Genomic DNA, 13,118 nt, shown 5'->3' on the forward strand with positions numbered 1-13,118 from the left:
TGTCAAGGATGCATGAAGAGGATCCAGTAGAAGCGGTGCGTGTGTGCGAGTCTCTGCTGGAAGAGAAGGATCTGGACCCTGCAGTGCGTGTTGGAGATGTGTATGGGTTCCTGGTGGAATACTACTGCCATCATGGCAACTTCCAGCAGGTATCTAAACATTGAGGTTTATGACATGTTGTGTTTTATGGAGATTTCAGTCCGAATCCGAGTACGATTGTTCCCGGCGTCCCATTGGTCTGGTTGATTCTATCGAAACTTAGTGCATTTGCATTCATCTTGCATCATTACAAACACGTACTTCATGTGTGTCACATGAAAGTGGCTTTTTGCTGCTTGCAAATGGTCTCTTTAAGGAGTCGGCTCATAGCGACCCATTCATTAGCTGCTTTTATTGCACTATTACACTGAACGCTCACTCTCACTCACATCTAAGGTAAATCATCACCACTGTCATCCCCTACATGTTTCATTGAATTAATAACATCAGCTCAAAAGCATGCACATTTTACCTTACTTCCTAAAGAAGTGCCGATCCAAGTTTGAGTTGTTTATATATTCACGCAAATCACAAAATATTTTCTGTGAATGTGCGAGATTCATTAGCCTCTATAGGTAAATAACTAGAAGAATAACAAGTGCAGTCAATGGTAAAACTACTTGCACTACAAACCAGTATTTATGTTTACGCTAATAAATTAAAATAATATAATAACAAATACAAGTCTCCACTATCAAGACTAAAATAATAATAAGCGCATTACGCCGGAAGCCATGCACACTGAAGTTACAAATACAAGTTTTGTGTACTACTTTTATAGTTAATTTTCGATGAACTATTTCTTTAATATTCATTTCCAATTTTTCTATGTGTATTATTAGGCATGGAGTAAAGTAGAGGAATTGAGAGCAACACGTCCCAACATAAATGTGAGCTTATATGTGAGTCAAACCAGTCTGGAGGCTCTACAAAACGCTGCTGGAATCCGCCTGGTCTACGGAAATACAAACGCTGCCCATGCTGCCGATGATGATGAAGAGGTGGAGGAAGATGAGAACATCAATCACTGAGAGATCGACTTAGAAGGGTGGTCATCAAGATACCTGCAGATAATCACACACATTTCTCAATGCATACAAAAATGCACACGACTAGCCTGCAGAAGTCTGCCTGTCTGAGTCTTGGTTTGTTGCCCCATTTTTAAAGAACGTGCCATATTTCTATGGGACGGCCAGTAAATGGGACGTCTTTGAAAGATGATGTGTGATTTCATTAAAGCTGCTTTGCAGGCTGCCTTAAGTAGAGTAGCTTGTGTGTGAATGCCCAGGATGCACTTATGTATGTGATGTGTGTGTGGCCTTTTCAACAACAATCCAGCTGGACCACTATATTTGTCATTTTGTACAATTTACAAATTATTTAATGACCAGACTTGTTCTGCTACCTTTGTATCATATATCTTGTATACATTTTAATAAATTTTCTACACATTTACTTAATCATGTTGCTTTTTTGAGTGAATTACAATACATCTCTCATAGTCAAATGTACAAGAAGTTTATAAATTTTTGTGTAAGATATAGAACATGTTGCATCAGTTGAAGTAGATCGCGATAGATCTTGTTCCTCGTAGACGATGGTTGAACGGTAATGGTCGTGGTCGTATCGTATCCCATTTTTCCAAATCCTTTTCAGCGAGGAGGGTCTTTCTAAAAAATTTTCAAAAGTGATTCAGTTATTCCTTTATTTTTTCCGAATACGTTTTTATTAATAATGGGCTTTATTGTAATTTCAGTTCAGTTTGTTGCAGAACCTATTTTTGAAAATTCGTGTTCGATTTTGAATTTCTAGTTTTAATACATGTGTTCAAATTAAACTGTATTTAACCTTAAAACTGGACAAAGATATTTACACAACTGGGATTCCGTTAACCAAATTTGATTTCAATTAATCTGTTCAGTTAATAGATTCAAAGAGTCAATATACCCAAAATTGTTAGCACAATTAATTCACTTTCATGCATTAACAAGGCAAATATACCAAGAATCAAGATTTTTCAAGTAGTGTCAGTTTATCACGATTCAGGTTAACGATAGGCCTGCAGTCAAACTAAACAATAAATGCTCTGGATTTACAACCCGTTTACACTGTAAAGGACAAAGAGGTTTTGAGCTTTCACAAGAGTCATTGATTCATATTACATTTACCAAACAGAATGAACAATTCAGTAAAACTATTTCCACAACAAACAGAGCTGATAGTAAATGTAATTACAGTCTGATTTGACTACATTCTGCTCCTCCAAGCATTTACTTCATGTACTTTTGGTATATTTTAAATGTTTATGGAATGGTTGCGAATATTGATAAACGTGTCTATTTTTAAAGCCCCCCTGTTGTTAAGGGAAAAAAATATTCTGCATGCTTTAAAATAGCTTGATTGTAACTCTACACCTCATTTAGTTATACACGGTTTTATGAATATGCAAATAAGCCCCGCCTCCACTCAAAGCAGCTGTGATTGGTTAAAAGGTAGTTTGTGACGTCAGAAACACCAGCAATTTCAAACGGTGTTTTTGAGAGACTGTCTTTGGTTCACTGCAGTTTTAAGGGGGAAAAAAGCAATGGTGTTGTCTTATGATTTTGCACATGGTTTGTCTTTAAGCATATTAAAAACACCACATAGACATACAGGTGAAACTCGAAAAATTAGAATATCGTGCAGAAGTTATCATTTTGATGATTATGGCTTACAGTTTATGAAAACTCCAAATTCAAAATCTCAGGAAATTAGAATATTACATGAAATCAATAAAAAAAAGGATTAAAATGTCGGCCCTCTGAAAAGTATAATAATGCATATAGTTATACTAAATATATTAGTTTCACCTTTTGATTTGAATTACTGAAATACACGAACTTTTGCACTATATTCTAATTTTTCGAGTTTCACCTGTATAATAAACAACATTAAAATCTTGATTTTTACCACAGAGGGACTTTAACAGAATTTAAATTAGCAACTTTAATGAGAATCATGGAGCTCCCTTACACAGTCTGCTGTTTCCTTGTGAGAGTGAAGTTCATTATAAACGCCCATGGAGACTCGTGTGTTTATAGAAACCAGACACACCTCTGACAGCTGCAGAACATGGACTCGACGAGTAAACAGAGCTCAATTAACGAACTTCAAGAGCAAATTCGCTCTCTGACTGACGAAAATGTAAGTTATTTTCTTGTCATATGAAGGAAATAATTCGGTTGTAATATTATAGTGCGCTATAAACGCAGTGTATTTAATCAGGTCAGTCAGTGAGAAAGATATACCATTCAAAAGTGTTTCTTTAATCTTAATACTCTTATTAAGCATGTGCACATTGGTGAAAAGTGACAGAAAAAACATTTTTAATGTTACAAAAGCTTTCTATTTCAAATAAATGCTGTTAGATCTTTCAATATTGATAACAATAAGAAATGTTTCTTGAGCAGCAAAATAAAGATCATGTGACTGAAGACTGGAGCAATGATGCTAAAAATTCAGCTTGGCATCACAGGAATAAATTACGTTTGAAAATATATTCAAATAGGAACATTTTTTAATTGAAATAATATTTCACAATATTACTGTTTTTACTGCCTTTTTGATCAAATAAGTGCAGCCTTGGTGCATAAGAGACTTTTTTTCAAAAACATTAAAAAAAGCTTTTGGAAAAAAGTCTTACTGACCCCAAATTGTAATGGTACTGTATGGTCTGTAAAGGTTGACACCTCCTGCACTAAACCATATCATGTTGAATGTTGATTATAGTGTTAACTGCACTGATTTATATACTGTACAGGGACAGCTACGGGAACGAAATGAAGTGCTGTTTAGTAAGCTTGACTCGACCCAGAACAAACTGGGCCAGCAGACTGCGTCAAAGAGCGACCTGTCCGTCAAACTGGTCCAGTGTGAGGAAGACAAACTGAAGGTAAGAACTGAAACAAGCCTGGAAATACGGGATCTGCACTCAGGATTTTCCTGATATTATGATGTGTATGTGTTTCAGATCTCAAAAGACCTTGTTGATGTGCAGATTGAGGCCAATAAAATGAGAGAGAGGTATGAAGCAGAGATCTTTGAACTGAAAAACATGGTAAGTGCAGAACACACTCATGATCAATGAGCAGATAAAGTAGTCAAATCATCTTTATTTATAAAGCGCTTTATACAATACACATGGTTTTAAAGCAGCTTCACAGTAATAAACAGGGAAATAACAGAATCAGTGCTGCAAACTTCATCAAATATGAGACTAATTCAGCTGTAAAGCAACTCTAAAAAGACAATAGTGTCAGTTCAGTATTTATTCAGATCAATAACTCAACTCTTTTTATGTGAATTTTGGGTTATTGCATAAAAAAGCTGGATGAAAATGCAAAGATGCACATGAATTCTAAAAATGCCCATAAAAAAACATTTGAGGCGTATAATTTTTTATCCGATAAGAAGACATGCACATAAACTATGATGGAAACACATTTACCGAATAAATCCCTCGATGCGCAACAAAAAACTCACGTGACCTTGCCTCAACAGAGGATGTGATTGGATAAATTGAGTGGACCAGTGGACCAATCGCATCGCACATCATCTCAAATGTTGGTTTGATCATTCTGAAATGCCTGTAATGTAATAAAAAGTTCCCGAACATCAGTTTCCGAACTCAAGATAACATGACAGCGTTTAGTGTGTTTCGTCTTTTTGTGATGTAAGAAAAAGAGCCACTCTGGCTTCCCCGATTGCAGCAACTTCTGTTTTTATTACAGATATTTTGGGACAATTTCCCAGGAAGTGACGATTTTGCTCTTTTAAACACATGGAAACAGTGCTTTCTTTGCAAATGTTTTATGCGATAATCCAATTTTCCGCATAAATTAAATTTGCAACTTTGGATGGAAGCATATCTCCTGCCAATGTTGCAAAATTTGTCAAATATGAAACAAATTCAATCCAGCTACAAAGCAGCTCTACATTTATATGTCATGCTCTCTTTCCCAGGTTTTATCTCAGGAGGGAACGGCCTCTTCTCTTCAGACGGAGTGTGATCGGCTCAGAAGGGAAGTGTCCGCAGCATCCGCCCACTTAGAAGTCGTTGAGCGGAACGAGCGTGACCTGGCCGAAGAGTACGCAGTGCTAAAGAGCAACTTCCTGTCGCTGAGGAGTGCTTATGACAGAGAACGCACACACTCCGAAGAGCTCAGCGCTGAGCTGCTCGCCCTCGCGCACACATACGACACACTCCTGCAGGAGAGAGAGCGGACGCACAGACACACGCTGGAGGTGGAGAGGGTTCGAGCGCTCATCAGCAGGGCGTCACAGAACAGAGTCAGCGTGAGACACACACACATGCTCAGCTTTATCAAATACTTCCGCTAGCAAAGTTTGTTTCTTTACAGGGCACTGAATACAATTGAGTTTAAAAGGCCACACAAATATTGAAGCTCACGCTGTAGTTTAAATGGTTAGTTCACCCCAAAAATGAAAATTCTGCCTTTATCATCTTGGAAAACACTAATGAAGATCTTTTTGATGAAATCTGAGAGCTTTCTGTCCCTCCATTGACAGTCTACGCAACTGACACTTTCAGTAAAGATTAATGTATTATGTAAATTTATGTTTCTTTAGTTGTGTAGACTGTCAGTGGAGGGACAGAAAGCTCTCAAGATTTCATCAAAAAGATGAACATTTGTGTTTTCCAAGATGAACGAAGGTCTTACGGGTTTGGAACGACATGAGGGGAGAGTAAATAATGACCGAATTTTCATTTTTGGATGAACTATGCCTTTAATACTTACAGTGCATTTAGAAGTTATATATTTAAATACTCTGTTTTTGATGTCTATTTTAACAGCCAGAGGAGTTTGAACAGAGCAAGAGCCCACTGGAAAAAAACGTAAGAAAATCATCAGTATGTTATTTGTTTAACAAGTCAATTTTATGGTAACACTTTATTTTACAGTGTCCTTGTTACACGTTACATGTAGTTACTATAGTAATAACTATACATTATGCATGATTACATGCAACTAACCCTAAACCGAATCCTAACCCTAACCCTAACCCTATAGTAAGTACATGTAGTTGCTTAATATTACTCAGTACTTTAATGCATAATTACACTGTAACAATGACACCTTAAAATAAAGTGTAACCAATTTTATTTGTATAGCACTTTTCACAATACACAGAGTTGAAAAGCAGCTTTACAGAAAATCGTGATGTTAATGTTTTTAGCTTAATACCTTCATGCCTTATAGTTGCATTTTGCAGATTAGATCTGTGCAATAAGATACTTTACTTTCTGCAATGACATAATGAGATTTGCTATAAAGCATATATCCCTTAACACAAGTATAATATATGAATGCAAATTAAGTTGGATGTACTAAATATCCAGCTTTAAATATATTGTTGGGTGACTACACAGTTTATATTTTGCGAAAATATATATGATCACGCATCTGAGATTTGCTACATAGTATATATTGTTAGTGTACTGTATGTATGCGTGTAAAGTTGTATGTAATATATATCCATATATCCAGATATAGCAGGGCATTATAGTCTACATTTTGTGACATATTTTTAGTATAATATTTATTGTTGTTGTAATATGCCTATAGATTAGATTAGATTAGAGTTTATTGTCATTCTGGCCATATACAGTGGAGCGTAATGTCATTTCACAAGGTTTGCAGTGCAGTTGTACACAGTGTAAAATACAATAATAATAATAATACTAGTGATGAAAAGTGTTTTACTGATACAGTATAGTATGAAGAACTGTTAATAAAGCATTGTGTTTTACAGATGTCGATAAAGATACAGTTGTGGTGCAAAGTACTGGCAGTAGTGCGAATGGTTCTCTAGTTATTCTGTAATATGGTGGTGATTTAATACATGTGTGATGTTTTTCAATGCAGGGAGCGTGGAATAACCTGAGGGATGAGCTAGAAAACCTGAGGAAAAGCTACGAGGGGCACCAACAACAACTAGAGGAGAAAGTGTGAGACACACGATGACGTCTGCTGACGTTTGGCCTACAAGCCCCGTCTTGGGTTACAAACACTTAATACACATGAAAGCAGGGCCCAGAATGTTCTGTGATCTCTGAATCCGCATTTGGATGTAGTCAGAAATACATGTGACCCAATAGACGTGTACAAAAACAAAGGAGCGACTGTGCTAAGGTAACTGTTGTAAAAGAAAACTTCCTTCTGTCGAAAACATTTGGTAAAGCACAAATACATATTCATGCAAAAGATTACAGACCTTATTCACAGCAGAGCCATCTTTTTAACGGGAATGAAAGCGAGGCTGTGAGGGAAAGACTTTCATCTCTTCGGTTGGTTGTACTGTTATTTAATGTTTTTGGATTGTTCTGCTGAAGAAAAACTGGAAAAAAATCTTTCCAAGAAATGTCATTAGACAAAACAACATGAGCTGTGGAAAAAAACATGTTATTGCTGTTAAAACCGCAGGACGCAGGTCAGTGAAATGGATAAAAGTGCACGGTCTAGAGACGCGTTTTTAAAAGTTGAACTTCTTTTAACTGGAGTGCCGCATTTTTACAATGCTGTGTCATGCACCAGATGCTGCAAAAGATGCAAGACAAAAGCACATCAGTTACAGACGTCCGTCTAGCGCATATTTACAGTGAAAAACAATGGAAAAGTAACGAAGTGGAATGGAAAAATGCGTTCTGTGTGAACGGCCCCAGCGTGCTGATGCAATAAGTGATGTAATAAGTGATGTATGCATGCATGTGTTGTAAACCTAAATCCAAAACTATTAAAAATCGTTTTCATTAATTGAAATCAAGCTGAAATAAACAAAATATAAATACTAGATGAAAAACTTAAACTTGAACTTAGAAATGTTGCCTTTGCAGCTTATTGAAATAAAATAGTACTACAATTACTGGAAAATCATTACTCCAGTCTTCAGTGTCACATGATCCTTCAGAAATCATTCTAATATGATGATTTGCTGCTCAAAAACATTTCTTATTATTATCAGTGTTGAAAACAGTTGTGTAAAAAAAAAAAAAATCTGGATTCTTTGATAGAAAGTTCCAAAGATCAACATTTTCTGAAAACTTTTGTAACATTAAACACTACCGTTCAAAAATTTGATGTTAGAATATTTTTATTCAGCATGGATGCATTAAATTGATCAAAAGGATCATTTATTTTACAAAAGCTTTCTATTTCAGATAAATGCTGTTCTTTTGAACTGTCATATAATAGATAATTCAGTTTTTATCAGTACTAGAATATCATATATATAATACTAAAATAATACTTGATTGTAGTCACAAAATCCTAGACCCTTTCTTCGAAATCTGATCTGAAATGATCACAGGAGACGTATTTTAATAGCATCTCTCTCACCTGACCACCTGCGACCGGTTTGGCCGAGGCGGGTTTTGTGTAAACACTCAGACGAGGGCACAATGGTGTCTGCTTAAAGTTTGACCTAGTGAAACCAAACTCTGTGCACCTGCTGTATCAGGAGTGATGTGGTGGAGCTTTTATCTTTATGAGTGGAAAATCTTTGATACATGTGGTCACTGGTTTAGTCATGAAACGTGGGCGGTGAAGGTCAGCTGATGAGTGTGTGTTGTCTTTCTCTCACAGTGTGGCCATGGGCAGAGAACAACAGGAGAATAAGAGAGCCATTCAAAACACCCGACACGAGCTATCCCAGCAGTCTGCAGTGAGTACATTATCAGTCACACACAGAGATGCTGTATGTGTGTTTCTGATTACTGATTTGTTCCCGTCTGCATGCAGACACTGATCATATCCCAACATCAGCTGAAGGAGGCCGAGACTGAGGTCTCTGAACTACAAAATCATCTGAAGGAACTCAACAGAGAGTACAGGGCCCGACTTACACACTATATTCAGGATGTTACAGTATGTGTACAAGCCAGCAGACATTTGGTTAAATGAATGGTGCATTTATGTCAGAAAAAGTTGAGTTGTCAATTTTTTTTAATAATTACGTTTTTTTATGTTTTTGAAAGTAGTCTCTCATGCTCACCAAGGCAGAATTTATGATCAGAAATGCAATAAAAACAGTAATATTCTGAAATATTATTACAATTTCTTTTTAGTTTTCTATTTTAATATACAGTAAAGTGTAATTTATTCCTGTGATCAAAGCTGAATTTTCAGCATCATTACTCCAGTCTTCAGTGTCACATGATCCTTCACAAATCATTCTAATATGATGATTTGCTGACATTTCTTAATATTATTATCAATGTTGAAAACAGTTGCTTAATATTTTTGTGGAAGCCTAATGCATTTAATTCAGGATTATTTGATGAATAGAACTCAGTAGAACAGCATTTATTTGAAATAGAAAATCTTGGTAACATTATAAATGTCTTTACTATCACTTTACTGCATCCTTGCTGAATAAAAGTATTAAAGCAACACTAAGGAACATTTTTTACCTTAAAATAATGTTTCCAAAATCATATCAGTGGTTCATCAAGTCGTAACAGGGTGAAAGGCACTTCTGGATTCGCTTTGCAGCCCTATATCTGCTATAACCACACTATGCAAGATTGCCAGACCGGGTCGCGTTTCTGTAGTTCGAATGAGGCATAAGAAAACTACAAATTTGACTTGCTTTACGGCAAGCGTTACAATAGTCATTATTTAGTTTTCCTTCGTTTCTGATGTCGCAATACATCATACTTTCATGAAATCATGCAACATACTCTACCTTGTCTGTGGACATCGTTCATTCCAAAGCCGGTGCTGGATAAACAGCGAGTGTGTGTGTGACATTAGGCTGCGGGAGGCGAAATTATTTACGACAGCGGTAATGGACAATTCCGCTTCCAACCTGTAGGGCGACCGAAGAGGAAAAGTTCCTTAGTGTTGCTTTAATTTCTATTTTTTAATCTTCCTTGCAGCAGACATTCGAGTGGTAGTGTATTTAAAGAGTGTTTTGATGTGGTGTGTTTTCTGGGCCTGTAGGAGTGTGTAACTGCAGCCGGTGGGGGGGATTCGGGACTGAAGTTGAAGGGGATTGTTGAGTCCATGCTGGAGGAGGTGAAAACATCCTATCGCTCCAGAGAGGAACAGCTCACCAAAGCCGCCAGAACATACCGCAAACGCATACAGGGTCTGAGCAATGCCCTTCAACAGCTACTCATCGCTTACAGGTGCATGAACATCCACTCAATCACACTTTTGTTTAGTTTTTTCTCAATTTTTTTGTGCAGGTTTTGCACATTTTGTGGTGGCATTTTTTAGACATTTCAGCCCTGTGTTAAACGCAAAACATGCTCTACCGTCTAGTTCATCTAATATTTGGATTTTATTTTTATTTACAAAAATGTTTTTAATACTTAGTTAACGATAATAACCCTGAGTTGAACCCTAACCCTAAAATCATAGGGTTCATCAAATGATATTGGATTAAGTTTGATCAGGTTTTGCAAATTATCTTGCGACATTTTCAGACATTTCAGCCCCGTATAAAAAGCAAAGCCTGCTCCCACACACACTAGATCTGATTGGGTCTGATAAGTAGTGTCTCTGTGTCCCAGACTGCAACGTGAGCAGATCCTGGCACTCCCTGAACACGCTTTAGAGGCCGGACCCCCTGAGGCCCACTTCTGTCCCGCGGGGCCCGAACCGAGAGGAGACACTGAGAGAGAGATACATAGACTGAGAGAGGACAAAGCCCGCCTGGAGAGCCAACTGAAACTGGCTCGAGAACAGGTGTGTGTGTGTGTGTGTGCTATTTAATGGATTAGTTCTGTGACTTGATTATGTGCTTGGTATTTCAGATGGCTGTGTTGTCAGAGTCTTCTCAGAGGTGAGTATCAGTTAAAAATATTGTAACAATACTGTTTACTGGCTTATTTTATGTGTTGCACTTGAACATTTGTGCAGGGCTGGACTAACCCAAGAAGCCTGGAATGATGTTAAAAAGCAGCTCAGAGAAATAACCAACTCCACACAGGTAATTAATACAAACTGAAACCAGTTAGTCCTGGAACAACATTTCTGTCAAACAGTCAGATTTCCAAACCCTGACCATTAACTACCCATAAACCCTGATGGAAATGATTGGTTCATTTGGACCGTGTTCAAGCCCCAACCCCAGCCTTCAGTCTAAGCTGAACCCGTGGTATTTTAGTATTATTATTATTATTTAGAATTAGCTTTGATTTTTATATTTTCAGTTTTCATTTTAATATATATCATCTTTAAATATTACTAATTAGGTTTAATTTATTTTTATTTCAGTTTATATTAGATTTTTTTTCCCCCACTTAGTAATTTTAGTGCTTCAACTTAAACCTATTTCTGTTTCTAATTAAAGTTTTACATGTTTTAGTTCAGTTTTAGTTAACAATAATAACCCTGAGCTGAACTCTAACCCTAAAATCGTATAGAAAACAGCGACATTGATCCAGATCATGTCCTATTTGGTGATATAATGGGAATCAAAGTACCTGTCAAACCATATGTGACAGTATAACCCAATTAACCATATCCAATAGCAGCAGTCTTATGAAATATATCAGTATATAATCTAAGCAAACACAAGTAGCCCCACATATAATTATTACAACAGCTTCACTATCATCACACTGGTAATCACAGTAAATTTCCTGCAGGAATCTCAAGAGAAGGAGCGTGTCCTTCTGATCACCAGAGCGACGGTTGCTGAGGAGCAGGTGTCTGAGCTCAAGGAGTATGTGGACAATCACCTGGGCAGGTATTTCAACACACACCCGTGAGAATATGGAAAAAACTTTATAGGTGGTGTGTGGTCTTCAGGTGTGGCGTCTTTGTGCAGGTATAAACTGGAGATTACGCGTCTGCGCAGGCTTCTGGGATCACAGGAGGGAAGATCTAATAGTGCACGAGTCCATAAGCCCCGCCCACTCCACAAGTCTTTCAAAAACAGAAGTTATGAAATATAGAGCAGCAATCCATAAGCCACTCCATAAATCAGTCAAAACAGCAGTTTAAAAATATGTTTTTTCATTGGCCCCACCCACTCCATAAATCAATCAACAACATTTATGAGTTACTACATTACATAAGCTCCACCCACTCTGTAAATCAATCAACAACAGCAGTTATGAAATAATCAGCTGAAATTGTGTTAATGCCGTTTTTTTGCACCTGGCAAAAAAATGATTCAAATATCAATTTCAGCTCAGAATAAGAAAGTATAATGGTGTAATATGATTTCTTAAGCAATTGTAAGCAGTGTTAGCCAATCAATGAGCACATGTGTTTACATGCACAAACTTACACCAAATTACATTTTATCAGGGAAAAGTTATATTTTAGTAACATGTAGATCTTTTGCTGTTATTTCAATTTTGTTTTGCATGTAAACACCTTTATCATCTGTTTAAGTTTAATGGCTATCTTGTCAGTTCATTGATTTGCATGTAAACCCTAAAAACGGGATTTTTTGATCATTATCAGCATTTTGTTGTACATGTAAACACTCATTAATGCCGTCATTTGCATTTAAAGTGCATTTATGCTTAGCTCACTGTTTTATTTCAAGAGATTTGTTTATTAGGATTTCCACTTGCTGATTCAGATTAAATAGTTGATATTTAACTATTGCTATTTTGTTATTGATTGTGTGCGTTTATAGTTAAATTATCAAAATAAAACACAGTAATATGTCTTGCACTGCTGTGTTTTACTCCGTTAGCACATGCGTGTGTGTGTGTGCGACTGAATTTGCTCTTCCTTCCTGAGAAACTATGCGTGGAATGTTTGTAAAGCTTATGTCAATTTTACGGGCCGCGAGAATGAAAGGCTGCTGACAATTAATTGTCTGACGGGTTAAGATAATTTAATTACAGAGCATGTAGTTCACACACACATGCGGATCCCTGAGAAACACACCACACTGAGTGACAGACATGTTATTCGGACATATAATTAATAGAGATCAGAGCTAGTCATATTAGTGATTTTCACACTTGATAAATAGTTTTAGTTTAGTGTTGTTAGAATATAAAATTCTTATTTTTATAGTAAATAGAGATGCAAACATATAGTTAAAAC

At 36.7% G+C, this 13,118-nt stretch overlaps 2 protein-coding genes across 4 annotated transcripts in view; both read left to right on the forward strand.

The window, feature by feature from the left end:
* The window catches only part of ift140 (intraflagellar transport 140 homolog (Chlamydomonas)), a 30,476-nt gene extending 28,982 nt beyond the window's left edge, over positions 1-1,494 (forward strand). For both annotated transcript variants that reach the window (XM_084102900.1, XM_084102899.1), the window contains 2 exons: positions 8-149; positions 882-1,494. In XM_084102900.1, coding sequence (XP_083959026.1) covers positions 8-149; positions 882-1,070 — 331 coding nt within the window. In that variant the 3' untranslated portion in view covers positions 1,071-1,494. The remainder of the gene's footprint in view (positions 1-7; positions 150-881) is intronic.
* Positions 1,495-3,125: 1,631 nt separating this feature from the next.
* On the forward strand, positions 3,126-12,735 carry ccdc78 (coiled-coil domain containing 78). Of its 2 annotated transcripts, none has more exons than XM_084103027.1 (14): positions 3,126-3,222; positions 3,839-3,970; positions 4,049-4,135; positions 5,041-5,373; positions 5,894-5,935; positions 6,966-7,048; positions 8,682-8,760; positions 8,838-8,963; positions 10,041-10,228; positions 10,616-10,790; positions 10,859-10,887; positions 10,965-11,034; positions 11,696-11,796; positions 11,878-12,735. In XM_084103027.1, the coding sequence occupies exons 1-14, from the start codon at positions 3,151-3,153 to the stop codon at positions 12,002-12,004; spliced, it is 1,644 nt and encodes a 547-aa protein (XP_083959153.1). In that variant the 5' UTR covers positions 3,126-3,150; the 3' UTR covers positions 12,005-12,735. The 2 variants fall into 2 exon arrangements, with proteins under 2 accessions (XP_083959153.1, XP_083959154.1); XM_084103028.1 differs by having other exon boundaries at positions 3,129-3,222; positions 5,041-5,367; positions 11,878-12,664.
* The last annotated feature ends 383 nt before the right edge of the window (positions 12,736-13,118 follow it).

Source organism: Abramis brama, assembly GCF_963993115.1.
Source record: "Abramis brama genome assembly, chromosome: 24".
Taxonomy (NCBI): domain Eukaryota; kingdom Metazoa; phylum Chordata; class Actinopteri; order Cypriniformes; family Leuciscidae; genus Abramis; species Abramis brama.